Source organism: Melozone crissalis, unplaced genomic scaffold (assembly GCF_028551555.1).
Source record: "Melozone crissalis strain CALT ecotype California unplaced genomic scaffold, PUWL_Pcris_2 ptg000019l_1, whole genome shotgun sequence".
Classification (NCBI taxonomy): Eukaryota; Metazoa; Chordata; class Aves; order Passeriformes; family Passerellidae; genus Melozone; species Melozone crissalis.
Window position 1 is genome coordinate 15494027 of NW_026535797.1, and position 20132 is coordinate 15514158.

The 20132-nt window shown below is 35.4% G+C and overlaps 1 protein-coding gene across 1 annotated transcript in view; it reads right to left on the reverse strand.

Moving 5' to 3' along the window:
- The window catches only part of DNTT (DNA nucleotidylexotransferase), a 74207-nt gene that overhangs the window by 25593 nt on the left and 28482 nt on the right, over positions 1–20132 (reverse strand). The window contains exon 8 of the mRNA XM_054276577.1: positions 869–971. Coding sequence (XP_054132552.1) covers positions 869–971 — 103 coding nt within the window. The remainder of the gene's footprint in view (positions 1–868; positions 972–20132) is intronic.

The following is a 20132-nucleotide window of genomic DNA, read 5'->3' on the forward strand; positions in this document are numbered from 1 at the left end:
TGCAGCCTGTCAGCACTGAAAGCTGACTTGACTTAGCAGTGAGGCACTTGATGATTCACCTCAGGGTGCTGGCCTTTTACTTGTTGAGAAGTAGTCTATTTCTTTGAGTAGTGTTGGTAGTAAATGTTGAAAAATATCTCAGCTGGCTAGAAAAGTAGAAGAAAAACAAAAGTTCATTTTTCCCAACATACTGTATTTTTCTGACCTAGGAATATTTTAGCTACCTGCACCTGTTTTAAATGAGACACCTCCAACTTTAAAGCTGCTGGAAACTGAAGAGCTGAACAGAAAGAAAAAAAAAAGAGCAAAAAACCCTCAACAAAACAACCAAAAATCCATCCCTTAGATGAGCAACTCCTGTAAGAAATGACAGAATTGTCTACCACTTTGGACTGGAAGGGACCTTGAAGATGTGTGCATTTTTCCAAACACAGACATCATGGAAAACTGTGTCAATTTTTCTGTATTTCTACACTTAAAGTTGGATCTCCCTGGAGCAGCTTCCCCTGGGAAAACCTACTCCCACCTCAAGGAGAAATTAAAGAAATAGACAGTTTTGTTGAAGTAAAAGAACAATTTTCTCTGACACTCAAAACTCTACCTAGCTTGATTTCTCACCTCTGACCAGCTGCATATTCTTAGGGTAGGATATTACAGAATGTGTGTGCAATTCTGATATACCCTTCAACCTTAGCTTTCAGAGCTACAGGATGCACCTAGATCATCATGGTTAGTAATCAAATAGAGCAATATCCTGCTCCAAAATACTGCAGTCAGTTGTAACAAGGCATATGACATTCTTTAAGAGCTATATAGGCTTAATTCAGTTAGAACATGTCTTTTTGGTCAAGTGCTCTTTAGTTCATACCTGCTTTTTCCATAAGTCAATAACTTTATGCAGAAGTTCATCATCCTCTCTTGGTCCTGGATTGGTGATCAAAAAGTCTATGTCATGTCCAATATTCTTACCCCTAGAAGGAATAAATAACAAGGACATTAAAAGAGTTAAGTTCCTGTTGAATTTTGCTGTTTTCAAAGACAGCATTTTTGCTGCATTATAAGAAAAGTTGTTTGCAGAATAAAGTGATAGCAATGTTGCTTCAAACATATACAAAATGGAATATTTTATTTCTATTATGATGTCTATTAGTGTTCATTATAAAATAATAATTAAAATTTTTTTATCTATGTCCTCTGTTTTTCAACTAAATACTTCAGATCCATTTGCAGATGTTAAATCTCTTTCTTTCTTCCCCTTAAGTCCCAAAAAGGAAGATTGTAGTCATCTTTGGATTTTAAAAAAAAGCATAATCAAAATACAATGTTACATATTATGAATGCAGTGCAGAAACAGCAGATAAACTTGTCAATCAAACTACCACAGATATTCAATATTCTTCTTTGCTTTTGATGAACATTTTAATGTACAAAACTGTGATTATGAACATTTATTGTTTCTTTTACCAGCAGATATAAGTCCATTGACTATTTTGCAGATCTTTTAAATATAAGAATGCTTTTTACAGAGATGGAGATTGATTTTTTTTTTTTTTTTTTTGAGGGCAGTTCATCCTTAATGTGACTAAAGCTTGTTCATTACATGCACTAAGGATTTCATAATTAAATCTGTGTGCACAAATTTAATTGCAAATGTTCTTAATGAAAAATTATGCCATAACCTCTTGTTTTCCTCTTTTAAGTCTAAGCATTCAGCTTGTCTTTCATCTACTTTCCAAACTGAAAAGTGTTAAACTGAAATCTGATTAAGACTTGGCTATCGTTGGAAAACAGGCAAAAGCATGTTATTGAATGTTTCCCTTTAGAATTATAAAATGCTTGAGAACACATGAAAATTTATCTCACAGTGTAATTCATGTGAGTATTGCAGAACCAATACAAGATTTTAATTTTGGGCTTGGTAGTACAACAGGAACTGCACACACATTTACTGAGTGCAATCACTCCAGCCTAAGGAGAAATGAGCAGAGGAGAGGAGAGATTTCTGCAATGAGAATAACTCTTCTTTATGGAATTGGTGGAGTAAGCACCCAAAATCTGGAGTAGTGAATCTTATGTGTAGGACATCTACAAATGTTTTTTATGTGTTTATGGGAAAAGTCAGCTCTTGCTGATGCTCACAAGGGTACCTGATGATATTATTCAGGAGGGCATTAGTCAACACTGTGTCAAGAATTCAGAGAACTTGTGAACTGCTATTCAAACAATGAAAATAAAACTGTGCAACCCAAAAAATCTTTTTTAAAAAATTTATTTAAATTATTTATCCTCCTAAAATGATGCCTAAAACTGAACCTGGTTTCCTAAACTTGGAAATTTGTAGGAACAGAACTGATAGGCAGACTTGTCAACTGCCATTTGTGTGACAGGAAGTCATCTAACTGATGGATAGTTGAACAGCATTAGCACAAAGTTGTGAGGAGATGAAAGTCTGGGGTTTGCATTTGACAAGCAGTCATACTCACTATAATGCAACTATTGTGCTGTGTCTGCAGCAAAATCGAAATTGCTTAAACAGGTAGAAATTATTTCAAAGAGGTTTCAAACAAAGCATCAGTCTAGGCTTAGAAACTGAACAGCAATTCAAAGTCAAGAAGTTAGAAAATATTTAGTATTCCATGTAACACTGAGTTATTTTGTAGGATGCCATTCATTATCTCTAAAATTACAATAATAATGCAAAGCTCCTACATAGCACTTTTTGCTAACATGTCTCAAAATATTTTTCAAAGGTAAGGAATTCACTATTCCTATCTTAGAGAGGCAGAGTGGCATAAGAATATTTGCTTAAAATTATTTTCTAAAGAAATCAAAGGAAGAAATTGGAAGCTGATGGAATTGGGAGCTGACTCCCCATGCTTCCTTCACATCCACATATTTTAGGTTAACAACATCTACAAAATCCTGCATCAATCAAACCATAAAATCACAGGAAATCCAAGGTGCTTCGTTGGCCCTCTATTTCCCAAGACAGAGAGTATTTGTTGAAATGCTCTCAGTGGCATTTTTATTTTTTTGTGAATTCAGCTTTCTGAAGCTTTGAGCAGGAAAATATTAAAGTTTTGCATTTCCTATTCAGAATCCACTTACATATTTTTCTTCTGTTCAAATTTAAACCTAAATTTTCACTGGGCTGAAGCTATAAGAATCCAGCACCTAAAAGAATGGAAATTGCAGCTTACCTTTTGTTCTAATAATTTATTCAAGCCTGAAGACAATAAAAGACAGTGCGCTAATAATTAACTGCGTTCAATTCTTGGCTGATTAAACTTGTATAAAGCTGGTAAATGTTTCTTAGTAGTCAATGAATTACCTTTAAGGTTGTTGGAACTATCCTTCTTGATGTTATTAGATTCCAAGTCACCAACTATAACTTTGAAAATATGTGAGGACATTTGAAGACTTTCTTGAATATAGATGAGTAATATGCATAAACATAAGAAGAACAAATGTAATTGCTGAAGTGATGATTGTGTGGCAATGGAAAAGGAATTAGGAATTAGAAGGTTGCACATAGCTGAAGAAATACAGAGCAATGATCTTTTGTTTGAGCAGTGAAGAGAACACTTGAATAAGTAGCAGAATCACTTATTTTAGAAACAGCAAACAAATAATTTATAAGTACCATAAAATGCATGTTCTTGAGGGGGAACCCTAGTAACCTTAGTGTGCATGCCCAGTAAAACATGTAATTACATCTCTAGTGGAACATGCACACATATGTACACCTAGTGCAAACATTTCTTTCTCTCTGTTCTGATATCAATGCCATACTTTTACTCTATCCTCCGTGCTGGGTCTCATTTAACGCCCACTGTAACAGCAGCATAGAATTATTGTTTGACATCAGTTGAATTTGACCAAATAGAAGTGGATCAGGAATTCTGTCTAATAACTGCAGTCCTGATTAATTTTCTTTTACAACCTATCTCCAACCAACATGTGCCTTTCAGGAAAAGGAACATACATTTATATCCCAAATCCCAGGTAGTCTGCATGGCTGTGGATTTGCTTATTAAGCAGTCTTTGCTGAGACGTTGAACAGGGGACAGACAACTTCTTACAGCCAGATATTAAAATAATTCAATGTTACTGTCAGTCAAACTATGAAGAACTACATATTTTCTTTGTATAAACCTCTTATAAAGAGAAAAAGCATTCTTTAAGCTTGAAGTACTAGAGCGTGACAGTGCTGCAACTATTACATAGAAAGTAAAATCCTGGATGTTTGACAGAAGAAGAATTCTACCCATTTCAAAATAGTTACAGAATAATTCCTGGCTCTGATACCATAGATTTTCAAAACCTTGTTACATGGTGTCCCATCTTCACATATAAATTACTAGAGTTTTAACAAAACAGAAAAGCAGTGGTCTACAAAGTAGATCAATAAGTACAATTCCCTGAATATTTTGCCTAAAGAGAATTTACTGAATTCAGAATTTAATCACAAGTTTATTATTCCAGAACATTTTCTCCCCAAACCTTTTTTCAGGTCTGAAATCTAGGCCCAGAGTAAATGGCTTTATTGACTCAGAAGGACATTAACCTTTGCTACTTATACAATTAGTACACTGACAAGAAATTAGCAGAGTCAGATCTGCAAGGGTTTCTGAAACACTGATTTCATGCTGAAGGAGTTTGTTAAATGGAAGAAATTATTATGTTTGCAACATAGTTGTTTCATTTGCAACAGGAACTAGGTAATAGTTAAAAGAAGTCAGAAAGTTATTTTGTTTGTGGCAGAAAGTGTCTTCCAAGACAAGAAAATGCTTTAGCATTTATTTGAAGTTATTTCCTTAGCAACTCTCAATTACATATTCTGATAAATAGAAGTTCTGACAAATTCTAACTGTAGAGGGTATTAAAAGCCTAAGTAGCAGCCTAATACTGCACCAGCCCATTGCAAGCATAAATGGCCAGCTAAGCTCTGTACACCACATGTTAAGCTGTTCTTCAAATCACTTCCAGCTTTATCTCAGGAGCTTTCCTTAATATTCAGGTCAGCTCCACATTTCCAAAACAACATTTAGATTCAACAGTGTCAATGCCATGGTCGTTCACATACATATAGACAAGGTAGCAAGAAAATAAATGCTCACTGAAGTGCAAAAGCAGCTCAACCAAAGTTTACAATCAAAACCAGACACACGGAAAGCAGAGACAGCAGAATACAAAACATAAGCACTGGTGAGCCTGATTCGCATTGTGCAGTGCCCACTTTGGCAGCCAAGGGAGAGGGGAAGAGGGAACGTTCAGTCAGAATAAAGCAGGGGCTCTCAAACATGCCAAACTCCAGCACCAGCTTCATCTGTCCTCTCAGTGCTTCATCTCCACCTTAAACATGACACAGACATAAAATCAATGAGGATGCCTAAAGCAAGATGCCATTTCAGAGTTCATCAAATTAGACAGAAGGGTCAGTTATACTATTTATCACATGAAGCCATGCTATGCTTCCATAAGTTTGCAGTTTTAAGAGTCATAGATCACTCTGATTCCAGAATTAAAACTCAGGAAAGCCTTCCAGTGCAGGACAGGGTAGTAAATAGGAAGAAAAAGCTGTAGAGATGACCGTGTTACTTTATGCAACTAATGATGAGCACTAGATGACAATTTCGAGCAGAGTTACTAAAAATAATAACCAAGATTCCTCCCCATTTTAACACTGCAAGTATCTATACCCTGATTTCAGTGAATGCCAACAGTCAAAACCTGCTTTTCAGAAATAATAACATGCCTGAAGTAATGAGGAAAACAGCAAACCAAGACCTGATCAGGGCTCTGTAGAAGACAGATGTGGGTTGGGCTTCTTCAGATAAGTTCTGCTGTCCTGGTAGTTATTTGAATTAGATCCCACTTGCCTTTGAAGGCAGTTTGACACCAGTGGTTGCCAGCTGATGTCAAAATTAATTCTCTTCTTTCTAATGCTACATAGGTGGTAAGGTACAAAACAATCTCATGTGGAGATGAAAAGTGCTAGTGTGGGAAGATACCTGTGCTAACATTTTATAGCTGGACTCTGAGTTCAAGGCCCAGCCTTTCAGTCACCCTACTGCACTTGGTTTGCACCAGCTGATAAAAACTTTGGGTTGAATATTTCCAGAATTCTAAATCCAAACTGACTGAGAGTTTTTATTCTATATCAAAGGAAATTCTGGAATTTCTGCACCGTGAGGGTTAATAGTTCCCTGAGGGTACATTACAGTGCTCTTCTGGGGTATAGTTAATATCTATAAGATGGTTTAATAGGATGCTGAATAATGTCTAAAATAGCAATAATATAATTAAATCAACTGAAATAAATTCTGCCACTAGGAAAGACAATTAAAATTAAAACTGATATAATTATATATTTAATTGAAAAGATACCATACAGTTATGAGAACTACCCTGATTCATTTTGAGGGAATGTGTGGGTAAAAAAAATTGCTGTCATAGCTTTGTCTGCAGAATTACTTTTCCCACTAATTTAAGAATAGAATTATTTAGGTTATACTGTCTCTGAAAGAAAAACATAGAGAAAACTGCGAACTGTTCCCCTGGGCAGCTATAAATCAGACTTCTACAAAGGTTTGAATTGCCAAAGGTAGCATACAGCAGCTTCTTCACCCAGCCAAGCAATTCAACAAAAACCCAGCTGAACTATGTAAGCATTTGGCAAAGATTCACAGGTGTCTTCTCTGGAAAAAGTGCTTGAGGGTGGACACTTCATTAAAATGCTATTTTTCTTGCCCAGTGAAACAGTAATTCTAATTCACTGGAGGCAGAATCTATTTTCCATGACTGTGGAATGTATTTATTTTATTTCTCAAGTTAATCCAACTCTGCAATGAAGCAGCATTGGGAAAAATCCTTTCCCTTTAGGATCAGAAACCTTACTAGACAGCAGAGGGGAATACAGCTTTAATAAAGGATACAAACAAGAAGCATTTTTGGCTTCTCATTTATTCAGCAGGATATTGCTGGTATTGTGCATCAGTAGCTTCTGTTCAAGAAATCTTTTAGGGAATGACCAAACAATGCAGACAAGTAATTACTTAAAAGATCTTCTTGTATCAAGTCAGAAGAAAGGAGCATTACCCGCTGCAGCAGAAGGGATCACATCACAAGTTATTTCTACAAGTTTTGTTCTGAGGGTAAAAATCACTGAAGTGAAGAACACCAGTGAAAAACCTGTGCAACAGCACTTAAATTTACTTGAAATGTAATTTCACCCTCAGTGACTGCATTGCCTCAAAAAAAGCAGTAATGCATGGCACTCACCTCGTCTCATTAAATGCACTTTCAAAGATCAAAGTATGTCATGCTATGCTTGACTGTATCTTTTATGACCCAAAAGAAACTTAGACATTTCTCAGAGTACAAGACACTCAGGTACTCCTCTTCATGTCATGATGATAAGTTTTGCTTTAACAGGTATTTAATTTAATGCAATGAAAGGAAAACAGTTATTCAGCTGAGGAACTTAAGTGACTAGTGTAGCTAAACTTAGAGCTATTCACTGATCTTCAAAATCTCTCTTAGAATAATTGCATTTTAGTTATTTAATTATTTCAATTACTTAAATTATTTAATGTGTTAAAGATATTCTGTGCAAAGCCCTGAAAATATTTCTCTGCCCTGTGAAAACAACAAATGGTGAATTATATATTATGTTATGTATTGGTGTGTTTATATGTTGCCTTCTATGTACCTTTAGCCAAATGGCTATTTCAAAGCATATTTGGTTTAAAATAAGACTGTGTAAGGATTCTCTTATACACTAGCATCTAAGAAAACTACAGTCATGGAACAACATGAATATCTGAATGGAACTCAAAATTTGAAGAACTGAAAAAAAACTGATCACAAACAAAAATATTAAAAACAAAGTGATTTACCTATTTTTGAAAGTATTACCTTGAGGAGGACCACCTGCTGTTCACATGCTGAAACTACTTTTCTCCAACCTTAACTTCAGATTTGTTAAAAACAGAAAAGCAATTTCCGTGAAAAACAGTTGCAAAATTGTTTTTCAACCAAATCCACTGTACACTATTAAAATAATTCATAAAGCTGTCTTCCCGCAGTCTGGTTCCTACTAAGACAACACAATAGGAGAATGACCAATGTAAGAATTTAGTCACCTGCTTGTTCTTCAGAAAGTGTGGCTCTCTCTAGTGATTGTATCAGTTGCACAGCCTGGGTGGTGCTGTTGTGCTCTGTCATTCACAGAGTGGGTCAGGTTGGAAGGGACCCCCTTGGATCATCTGGTACAACCTCCCTGCTCGAGCAGGGTCATCCCAGAGCAATTTGCACAGAATTGCATCCAGACTGCTCTTGAATACCTCCTGTGAGGGAGACTCCACAGCCTCTCTGGGCAATCTGCTCCAGTGCACAGTCACTCACACAAGCAAGAAGTTCTTCCTCTATGGGAAAAACGTATTTGTCTTCCTTCCATGACATTGATGCCTGAACGTGGCTGTCACCAATTATACCCTGATGCTGAATATTTATCACTTTTGGCTTGCACACAAGATTACTTTTTTGTTGCTAACAGCTTTAGCCTCTCTGAATCCTCTACTTGGAGTAAATTCACTATTCCACCAAGCAAAACAAAACTATGCTTAAGCTTTGAATCACTGCAAGTGCTGTCTCAATTTCATATAAATAGCACAACTGTACCTGGAAGCTGGCCATGCAATTTCAAGCTTTAAAGCTTATGAAATGTACCATACCAATCTGTCACAGTTTTATTTAAAGTCATGGAATACATTGCTGAAGTTTTGTTTTTGCTGTCTTGGCAAATTCTTTAAGTTACACTTAATTTCAATCAAGCATTTCAAATGACATCATAGAAACTTCCTGCATAAACAGATTTTTCCCAGTGCCAATCAATGACAAAAAAAAAAAAAAAACCAAAAAAAAATAAATACTTCAACAATGTTTGAAAGAGACAAGCAGTCCAATAAGTATTGATGTGGATTTGGGATTTCATATATCCAGCTGAAATGCAAGGCATGCAGACGAATTTAGTCTCAAAACATCAATGTAGTTTTGCACACGTGAACTCTTCTGTCAGCACATTCTATGGAAACAAGCTTTCTCACTCTTAAGAAACAGCCGGTAAGACAGTGGTACAGCATCCTTAGTTACTGGTAATTTTACAGATTTTAATTATTCTGAAACCTGCAGGAAAAAAGAAAATACTCCACTATGTAATAAGTACTGAGAAATCAGACCTGACTGGAGAGAAGATATATTTTTTATTATTTATAAGAGGAGGTATCTCAGACTAGACCTGCTCAGACATCCTGAAGTACCTAGTTTCTTTTGGCCTAATTAAAATCCTTAAAGACAGCTTTAGAATTATGCAAACTGGGTGACAAGGAAGTTCAACTACCTCCAGTTTTGAAGAATACAAATCAGTGTACTCAGATGCTAGATATTTTGGTGAATTATCAGAAAGTATGATGCACTTTAGGAAAAAAAAACAAACAAAAAACCCAAACAAACAAAAAATAACCAAAAACAAACAAAACCCCAACCAAATAAACAAAACAACAACAACCACTAAGAAAGGAAGGTAAAGAAAATTACCTCTACCTCTATCCAAAAATAAATTAATATGAGAGGATGAAAGAGAAGGTTAAGGTTTTTTGAACTTCTGTCTTTGGAGGTAATTGGTGACTGGTACTTTCCAAGACAGACTCCCACAAACTGAGAGAGCACTGAATCCTTCCAGATCTGGGTTATCCATTATATATAGCTATTAATTTTTTTCAAGACCTATTCAGGTGCATTGTCCACATTCTGCTGGTGTTCTGCCAGAGAAGAAATTTGGCCAGAGCAGGTTATAGATTATATATGTACTCCAAGTACCTAAAGGTAGGATGGAATCTTTATAATGCATTGACATTTGAGATTTAAAAGTCAGAAAGCTTTCCAGTTTTTTGCTTCCATCTCAGCTCCTGCAAACCAAAACCTCAGCTAAGTGAGACACATATTGCTAAAACAGTAACCTAGTGATCTCTTCAACATCATTAATAGTGCAGCAGAAAAAATAGAAAGGTCAGCTGCATTCAAATTATTTACTGAAATAAGTAAACAAAAGTCTGCATTATTAATTATGAAAAAAGCATATTTAAAAATGCTTTCGTTAAACTACTTGTGACACCTTTTTTTTTTGCAACCAGTAAAAAAAATCTTTTGCAGCTAAGGTGGTTTCCATTTACTAGTTTATATTTTTTTATGTCCAAGACAAAATTGCTTGGTTCAGAATTGTTTCTATTTTACTTACTCAGAATTCCATAAACTATATATAAACTTACATTTAAGAGACAGTATTTTATTTTAAAGAAGAAGGTAAAAGTTATTTTTCTATACTGCTACCTTAACAAAATTAACAATCAGCTTTATAGCGACAATTTGTCCTGAAGCCTTCTGGCAGTAGATTGAAAACATGAATACAAACCCCATCCATTTTAATTCTAACTAATTCTCTTGAGTGTTTCAAAAGGCTTGTTCCTTTAATATATCCCTTTGTCACAGAAACTTTCATCAAAACGTACTTTTTCATGCGTGTCTACTTTGGCATTTCTAAAAATCAAAATGTTCTCTTTACACAATTTCAAAGACAATATTAATGTTCATGTGAGGAAGGAAACATGCTTTTTCAGAATGCCTGAATGATATTCAATGTTCAGCCTGGGTTTCGCTTACTTGGCAGTGATGGGACAATCCGTAGAATCAACCTACCATAAAAATAAAGGCTTCTATTTGCTTCCTGCTCAGCTGTACTGGAAGTTATATAAACATGACAGTTTTTCTATTAAAAGTCCTTGAACTGAGAAATAGATTGCTGACATCCACAGGGTGGGGGGGAGGGGAGGGGAGAACAACCAGAAACAAGACATCTCTCAGAAATTCTAACATGAAATAGGATTAACACTTCTGTTTGAGCTGATGGTGTAATGGCCAAGGACTGTAGGTAATTGTTCAAACATCTGGAATAGTGACAAAGACATGAGAAGCCAAATTTTGAATTCTGGCATTTTGGGGCAATATGTCTAATTCTACCTTAGTTGTGATTACTTTAGGATATTTTATCAATCTATTCCATCAAAGGAGATATAACACAACTTAAACATTTGTGTAGTTGCCAGCAGACAGCTGCAACATGGTGAGTTTGAGTCTAGCCTTTCTACCAAGTTTTACTCAAGTACTTCTGAAAAAAATATGCACAGTTTAAACTTCAAGCACATGTACAATCTGGTTAGATTTAAGAAAATTTATCACTCAAATTTTTAGAGTGAACTGTGGAATTTTTCCAGGATTGAGCTGACATACACATTTTCAATAACTGCACTTGCAGTAGTAGTTGCCCCAGTAGGAAAGTAAGGTAGGTAGGGAATTTTACAGAAGCATAATGCAGAGAAAATGAGACTGTTCCCTTTCAATACCTAATTTGGATTGTGTCATCTACTAATTTTGTCTAAGGGAAGAGGACTTTACCCCTAATCTATGGGGTATACTCAGAACACCAGCCTTTTACAGAGAAAGAAACTGAAATTCAAAACTTGTCTACTTGGTTTACATGAGCGGTTTGCCAAGATAGCTATGTGGTGTGGATGTACACTGTGTGCCAGCAGTTCCCTGCAGCTGAAATACTTACACCCTTTGGGCCAAAAAAGGTTATTCCATTTGAGAAAATAATTTAAACTATACTATCAAAGGAACACTGCATCTCCACTGAGAAAGGCTGCCAATATATTCTACAAGGACAGGCATACCAGAAAAGCCTTTTAAACCATGGACAAGCCTGTCATTAAATTTAACTTCTAACTTGAGTAAATCCCTCCATTGTGAAATCTTGTTACCCGCCTTTACAAAGTTTCCTTGCTTTGCTCCAAGATGTGATTCTCCATCAGCCTAAGGAGCTCATGAAGTTGACTTAGTCGATTTATTCTTGATTGAAAACTTCCCTGATTATTACTGACCAACTTCCTTAATTCCCAAACCATGACAAGAAAATACTCTGTTTGAGAATGCAGCTTCTTAGAGTTCTCTCTGTGCCTTTCTTCCTGATCCAGATATCATAAAGCTCTAGCCATGTATTTTCAGAGACTTGTCCTGACTTCTTTCTGAAAACAATCCTGACTTTTTCAACCTTCACTTGTTTTGTTTTCAACCTTCACCTGAGGTTTTGGGACCTCAGATAATGAGTCATTTCAAGGGTCTCTTCAATATAGGTACATATTTTAATATTTAGGTGAAATGTTAAGATGTATTCCCTGTGTCACCATTTCTTGCCAGTTCAATTTTTCAAACAATCAGTTGAAAGTGACCCCCTATTTTGTCATGATTCAACTGAAATCAATGTCCAAGCTCCCACCAACCTTTCAGTGAGAACACAAGAACATGCTGTTCACATTTCATTTATAAGGTAAGAATGGTGAGGGTCAAATCTACATTGGCTAAGTGTGGGTGTAGTACCATCTATTCTAGTGATACAAATGCATACTATAACAGCATCAAGACATTTCATAAATGAAATAAAGATATTATAGCAAATATAGAAAATCCCCATTGGATATCATATCCAAAGAAGATGCTATCACATAGATAAACAAATTAGGTGCAACTGGACAAATTAAGCACTGTAAAAGGACCAAATAAACAGGTGTTTTCCTTGTGTTTATCCACTAGACCTGTCTCTAGCTGTAAGATATGCCAAGATAAAAGGAAAATATTCTGCCATCCTTGATCAGTAGCACAAGATAAAGCATGTAAGGTTATTACTTTATGAACAAGCATGTGTTTGTAAGTACATATTTGAGAAGAAGCAATACCCAAGCCTTTAATGGGTTTGGGTTTTTGCTTTCCAAGACAGGCCCTAGTGGTATGATAGAACAGTTATCACAGCAGATGATTATAATCAAATCTATCATATTAGATTTTGCTGCTATTTAATGCTGATTTTCCATTCTTCAAAAAGATTGCCTAAAACATTTCCACCTACCTCTCTCACTGTACAGCAACAATCCATAATATATTCCACCACTTCCAAACTAAAAGGACTATTTCTGACCATATCTTTTAATTTATGCCTTTCATACATGATTTATTGCAAACCTTTTTAGTCTTTTCCCATTATCTGACGTGTAGAAAATAGCCTGACTCATATTGCAACAAGAAAAAAAAATTAACCAGCAGCTACCTCCTTGTTATTATGTCACCACACCACTAGCAAGATCACATCACACTTAATTAAAATGTTGTGGCTACTCTTGCTCACAGGGGTCTGCAAAATGTATCCCCTAGCTGCAAGGTCAATGATGTTTGCAGCTTTTCTCATGATTATCTGACAGGAAACATCATTCTTAACTTGTGCTGTCAACCATCCTTACAGCAACTAACCATTCTACAATAAACTTGGACTGCTGCTAAAGAGTCTATCAGCAATAAGTAAACTCTACTATAAATGTCCTGTTTTCAAGCCAGGTTCCTGGGTATAAAAACATGGAAAAAATTACAAAGTGCAATACATAGCACAATTAAAACTGATTTTTGATCTCTCAAGTCTAAATATCAGGTATTTGCTTCTGCAATCTCTGAACCATGTGGCATCTGACCTGAAGAACACTTTTGCACATGGTGAACCACAGAACACTATTGTTTGTCACAGTGACTGCTCACTAAGACAATGCAAAATTCTCACAACTTCATCTCTGACACAGATGCCCTGAGACATTTATATGCAAAGAATATTAATAGTAAGAAATGCACTCAAAAACACTGAGGCATCTGAAACTTCTCAGAGAAAACAACACACATCCAAGAAAGACTGCACACAAGACAAAATGTATTAAATAATTTCTATTTCTGTCCTGAATCACTTAGGCACCGCAGTTCAGAGGTAAGAGATGCTGAAGTACCATTGTGTGCAACAAAACAAGAAATAGACACTTGCTTCCTGGTGCACCAAGGTATGTCTAACAGAAAGCTGGCTAAGCATCATTAGCACTATTCTGCCTTAATTAACATTAATTAAGCCTCTTAATCATAGCCAAGCCCTATCCTTGGCCTATTAATGCTACCTTAGAGCCGACTCTACTGCTGGGAACTTAGACTAAGACTACTGCCAGAGTTTTGTTCCAACTGCCCTTTATGCAGAGTTCTGACGATTTTCCTTTAGAAAGAACGTCACTTTCTTCTGCATGTCTCTTACTGTTACAAAGACAATTGTTCTGTCTCTCTTCATTCCATTCCCGCCTTAAGTGGCCTCGACTTTGTAAGGCATACTCTACTTAGCAGGTGAACTCCAATGAAACGATTTTATACATAACATGTAAGGAAAAGAACTACCTATCAAACTAGGCATCTCCACCTCATCAAAGCCATGTATAGCTTTGATTTGACCTCTTGTGCTTTGTGTTTCTCTTTTATCTTACTACTTTATCTGAAATCTCCTGTCTTTTTTTAATTTTGCTTCCTCACCTTTCCCTTAGTATATTCCACTATCTTAAAAGTCCTCCTTGTACCCAATGCTCTATAACTTTTAGAAGATTTTTTACTTACCAGTTTTATGTAGTATCATGAATATATTTTATTTTAGAGCTATTTATTTGTGAGACAACTTGTAAGATACTTAGATGCTCATCCATATATGGAAAATACTTTTCAAGTAGTATATTTTAAAAATTATACTTGAACACGTTTCTTGGCCTAAGTATTAAAATTGATCCATTTAAATTCATTGGCTGAGCATTTCAGAAAACTCTGCATGGTATTAACTGAATTCATGTCAAATGTCTATAAGAGACTCTCCAATTATTGTGACTCTTGAGAGAAGTAGTTCAAAATATGATGCCTCCCCGTAATATCCATGTAAAAGGCAAAAAACGCAAACATTTTTTTAAAACCCCTCACTAACAACTTGAAACATTTGGTTTTGCTACAAATTCTGAGTGATAATTTTAGTTGATTGTGTATTCTCTGTCTAATCACTCAATCTATTATTCACAGAGAGGATTTAGTAAAGCTGGCCAAGAAAATGAGAAAAAGCAAAAGGATTTAGGTGGACAGTTGAAAATAAATGAGATAGAAATGTTTTAATACAAGTTGTCAATTCAATTCTTGTCCAAATACTCAATCAAAATATTTCAGTCATCTTGCAAAGGCATTGTGACACTCCACAGAGGTTTCTGTACCTCTGACTATCTCTTCCAGATGCATATACCCTTGTCTTTAGATGAAATGACACCACATGAATATGAAATTTCTATAACTGAGGCTAATCATGAGAGAGAAATTCTAACTAGAAAATTCATTTTGCTAAAGAAAAAAAGAAAACATTTGAATTATAGCCCCTACCAGGAAAATAATTACATTTCTGTACAGTTCTTCATTGAGAAATGAAAATTTTCACAGAAAACAAACAATAGTCATAGATATTTTGGTAGATATGTTAGAAGCAACCCTAAACATAAATGTATGATTCATTTCATTCACTAATTTCATTTCTGGGCAGACAGCTGCTCCATAATCCTGTTGGTACGTTTTAGCCTGCAATACCTATTACCCAACAGCAATATACAAATTCTCCTATCCTCTAGAACTAAAAAGAAAATCCAAACCAAACAAACAAGAAACCAAATGTCACTGAAATGCCACTAAAATTCCAAAAAGAATGAATCAAATCTTCACAGAATTTAGAGTGTCTTATGCATTATGAAACATACAATAAAATTAAAAATGTAGTGGAAATTACTTATTCATATTCTCCCTTTATCATATTCCTTATGTAATATACCTAATATCAGTAGCACAAGAAAGAACAAGTCTGGCAAACTGCCTGAGCCCTATCTTATACACCTCGAATTCATTGCAACTCATATAACATGACTCTACGACAGAAAGTCCTACCAGTTACCATCTCTGATCGTGCACAATTTTTTATCATAAAGAACTGCTTGTCCTTCTTTCTACAGAGTTTGAAAATGAAGCTCTTTCAGTGTGTGAATGCATCTCTGGACATGTTAATGTTAGGTACCCATTATTTGTACAGCTTCCCTTTTAATCATAAAAGCTTTTATTCCCCCATGCCTTATCACACTAATCTACTCCCAAACTACCAGAACATTCAAAGAGTAACAGTTCAACCCTAATGCAGGAAGCAGGTTTTCCAGCTTATTAAATTATACTGATAAATCAATTTTAGTACATGCTCTGTATCATGCAATCTGCCTCTCTGCCTCAGCCCCAGATTATGTGTTATAATAATACCTGGGGCAGTCAGACTTGATGTGACTTTTTTTTTAATGATGTGGTCCTATTCAGACTGTCTCAGCAACAGTGTCTGGGTCCTGTGAAAAAGGCCTTTTCTGAATTTTATTTAATACATGTTTTATACTCACTGAAAATTATGTATTTGTACATTAGAGGAATGTACAAATTCAATGTTCAAGGAAGGGAAAAGCATTTCCCCTTTCAAAACACCAGAGCAGTGGTTTTAAGGTAAGTCATACCAGAACTTAGCAATTCCATGTTTAATTTCCATAATGCAAATAGTAACCACCACTGCATATGCTAATTGTTCTAAAATGATGAATTAATACTTTTCAGTTTACCTCGCATAATAAAAACCACAATTTTTATTGCTAACCTTTTAAAGTGGGAATGGTGAGTAGAATATGCATTATTAAGTATATTCATTTATAAAGCAGGACTATAAATAATTGTATCATACCCCTTTTATAACTTTTCAAAACATTCACTTTGGCAAAACTTGTCCAGAAAATTGTGTAAATAATGCAAAATCAGTTTTACATTTTTGGAATTCTAACGGTACATTATCTTTAGGAGTGGCACTGCAGAAGGCACTGCAGTTTGGAGCTGGTGGTGCCGTAATTGGTACTGACAGCTGTCACTGCTCCTTTCCACTTAGGTGGGTCTAATGAGGCAGCCGTCATGAGAGATTGGTGTTTGTTTCAGAGCTGGGACTTCACATCAGGAGAAAGCAACTTAGCTGTAAGTTATCATCTGACACTCACACAAGCTACCAAAATGGCAAGACTGAACTCAGTGCTGAAACCTACTGTAGCTAATGACAGCAGCATTCTCTTGCATTTCGATAAGCAAAGCCACTGGGAAGGAAACCCAGGCAGTGCAAATCACTCAGCTCGGCTTTCTGCACATCAGATGCCCCAGATGGCTTTTCTTGGGTCCCACGCTGAGCAGGAAACCCAGAAGCCCCTTGCCCATGCCTGCCCTCATACACAGAGAAGGATTCATCACAGTGAATCATCTCTGTTACCTAGTGAATGTCTTGAGACACTCATCCAAAAATGAGAACAAACATCAAACAGAATTATGGAAACATCAAAGATGCTTTTGAACAAACTATGGTAAATTTCTAACAATTTCTATCACTTTTTGTGTGTGTAAAAGGCATACTATGTTGTAAACACTAAATCCATGAAAAGATTAAATTAAAACATTTTACATTAGTACAGACTGAACCAATTTAAAAAACATTGGACATCTACTGTTTAGGCATAAGATTATTTGTAAGATGTCAGAATAAATTTCTGAGGAGAATGTGCATTGTTAACTGACTATCCTTCACACCATTTCGTAAAATGCTTTTAATGTGTGACTCCTTTACAAAAAATTTTCATCACTTCTCAGTCATGCATCTTTCCTAAAGTTTTAAATAGATCTTTTTGAGTCACTCTTCCTTAATTTCCATTCACTGACAAAACAAAGATGTGAATTTTTTGTCTCATCTCTGCACATTATCACTAGCATTGCACAAAAAAATAGGTTCTTCTTTTGACATTGCATCTCTATAAATGGATTAAATGAGCTGTGAATATCAGCATTTAACCAATAAAAAGAGATCTTTATTTATTTAGAATGTATCAGATCTGCTTCATCTAAAAGTCTAATTGAAAAGGCTATTCAGGTCAGCTGTGATATTAGAAGACAACTGAATCACATTTAATGCTGCTTAAAGGACGTGAATGGGCTGAAAGAAAAATTAAACCATGGCCATTAAAATTTAATTTGACTTAGAGAAGCCATTAACATTTTGGTTTTATGCAGTGGCAAGCATTCTACAAACATTTCCATATAGTTTAGAAACCTAGAAGTGTCAAATGGCTGACCCTTACATAGCAAAAATGATTGAAAGTGACCTTACAGGGCAAATCAGGAAAAAAAAAGCAAAAAGGAGAAAAAATGCTTAAATAACATTATTAGCTGTCATTCTGTTCTTCCTTCAGATATAAACAGTCTTTTAGTAATTGCTCACTTTGCTTTTCATTTAACATTCAATTCATTTCGATATCAATGAACATGACATGAAGATGTGGAAAGAAATAACCTGTTTTTGAGATAATTCTGTCTTCTTCTAGTAGTGTACCTGCAGCATGCTGCTTTGTCACCACAAGTTTGCCTTTGCAGTTTGAAAATTCCACTCTAATATTCCCTATACACTGTGATGACAAAGATTGTTAATAGCACAAAGCATCCATCAATGCAGAAACTTTAAAAACTTTCATCAGTTTCAAATGAAAATTTTGTCTAGATTAAAATGGTAACAAATCTGATCATATATCATAACTAAAATTTCAGACTGACTGCCTGGCAAGTATATAGAAACCCTTAGTTTTGGTATTTAATCTCATTTTTTCCAATTAAGCTTGAAAAGAAAACACCAATACAAGAGACTTTGTATAATTTTGGGACTGTTAAAGAGTCTGAGATTTCATATCTTGCTTTATAACATTATTTGTATTGCTCTGGCTTACTTACTAGCAATCACCATCAGACTTGATAGGAAACAGAAAACAGTGAACAGTGTAAAGGCTCTTACAAATGCATTCCAGAAGGTAAATGGTGATCACAGAAACTGTAAGACTAAGGCAGGGAATTTTCTGGCTCTACATACAGAGTGTAAAACTTCTGGATTTGCAGCAATCAGCCACCTCCATTTCCAGCTCTATGCTTGACCCACCACTTGAACTAGTTTTAGAGATGAGAGAGGCAAATAGCAAAACAGCATCCTTCTAATGAGCTAAAAAGGCTGTAAAAGTAGGAAAGGGTCAAGTAGTGTAGGGCATGTAAAAAGCTTTGAATCAACAAGTTTTTGAAAGACTTTCAAAGTATATGCCCTGCTGAATGCTCAATTTTTATTAAGTTTCATGGATTCTTACAAAGTTCTTTTTGTCAGTGACTCCCAAATACCTTATTCATCAGTTTCTACTTCATGATTCATTGTGGCTAATAATAGATGAAATGACTGGGAAAATAATCAAAGCTCTAATGACAAAAGGAAGTATCTGAATTACTTCAATAGATTATCTTTTAAATTGACTTGGCTAGCCATTAATTTGATTTTCTCCTTTCTCAACTTAATTATTAATGGATTACAGAAAATTAAAAGCAGAAACTTGTGATGACCCTAGTTCTTTGACAGTTGCAGTGCTTCTAACTCCTGCCAGAGAATATTTTTACTTGCAGTATATCAACACCTCAAGTTCAATCATTTCTAATCCTAGGGAGTTTGGGAAGGCAAAGCTGTTTTACTAAGCTTTAAAACCACCCAGATCAGATTAGAACATCTCCAGGTTAAAACTCTCATCCAAAGTTGGCTACAGTTTATCAGAGGAAAGGCTGCGCTCATGAATGATAGCCAAGCAGTCTCTCCAGTGTGTTGCTGAAATAATTGCTAGATTATTCCAGGATCTGCTTAAATTTGAGTGTGTGCAAACTACCATATCAGCCTGAATGTTCAGTGAGCAGCTCGCCTCACAACTCCTCTATAGCAGATTTCTCCCTGGAAAATATTAAATACCAGCATATAAAAAAATCTAATTCTTTCAACAGCAGTAGAAAAAAAGTGAGCAGAAATTACTATATTTGGGCTTGAGTACCTGGATATAGTTTGTATCTTCTCCTACCACAGTTTGTGTTTTAGAGTGAAAAAAAACCAAAGTATAAGTAGAATAAGCAATCTCTGCTTTAGTTTGCCTAAAATCTTACTGCAAGAATCTTTTGCAAAATTAATTATATTAATTTAGCAAGTTAGTCCTTACATTATTTTAATCCTAGACCTGAGGAGAAAG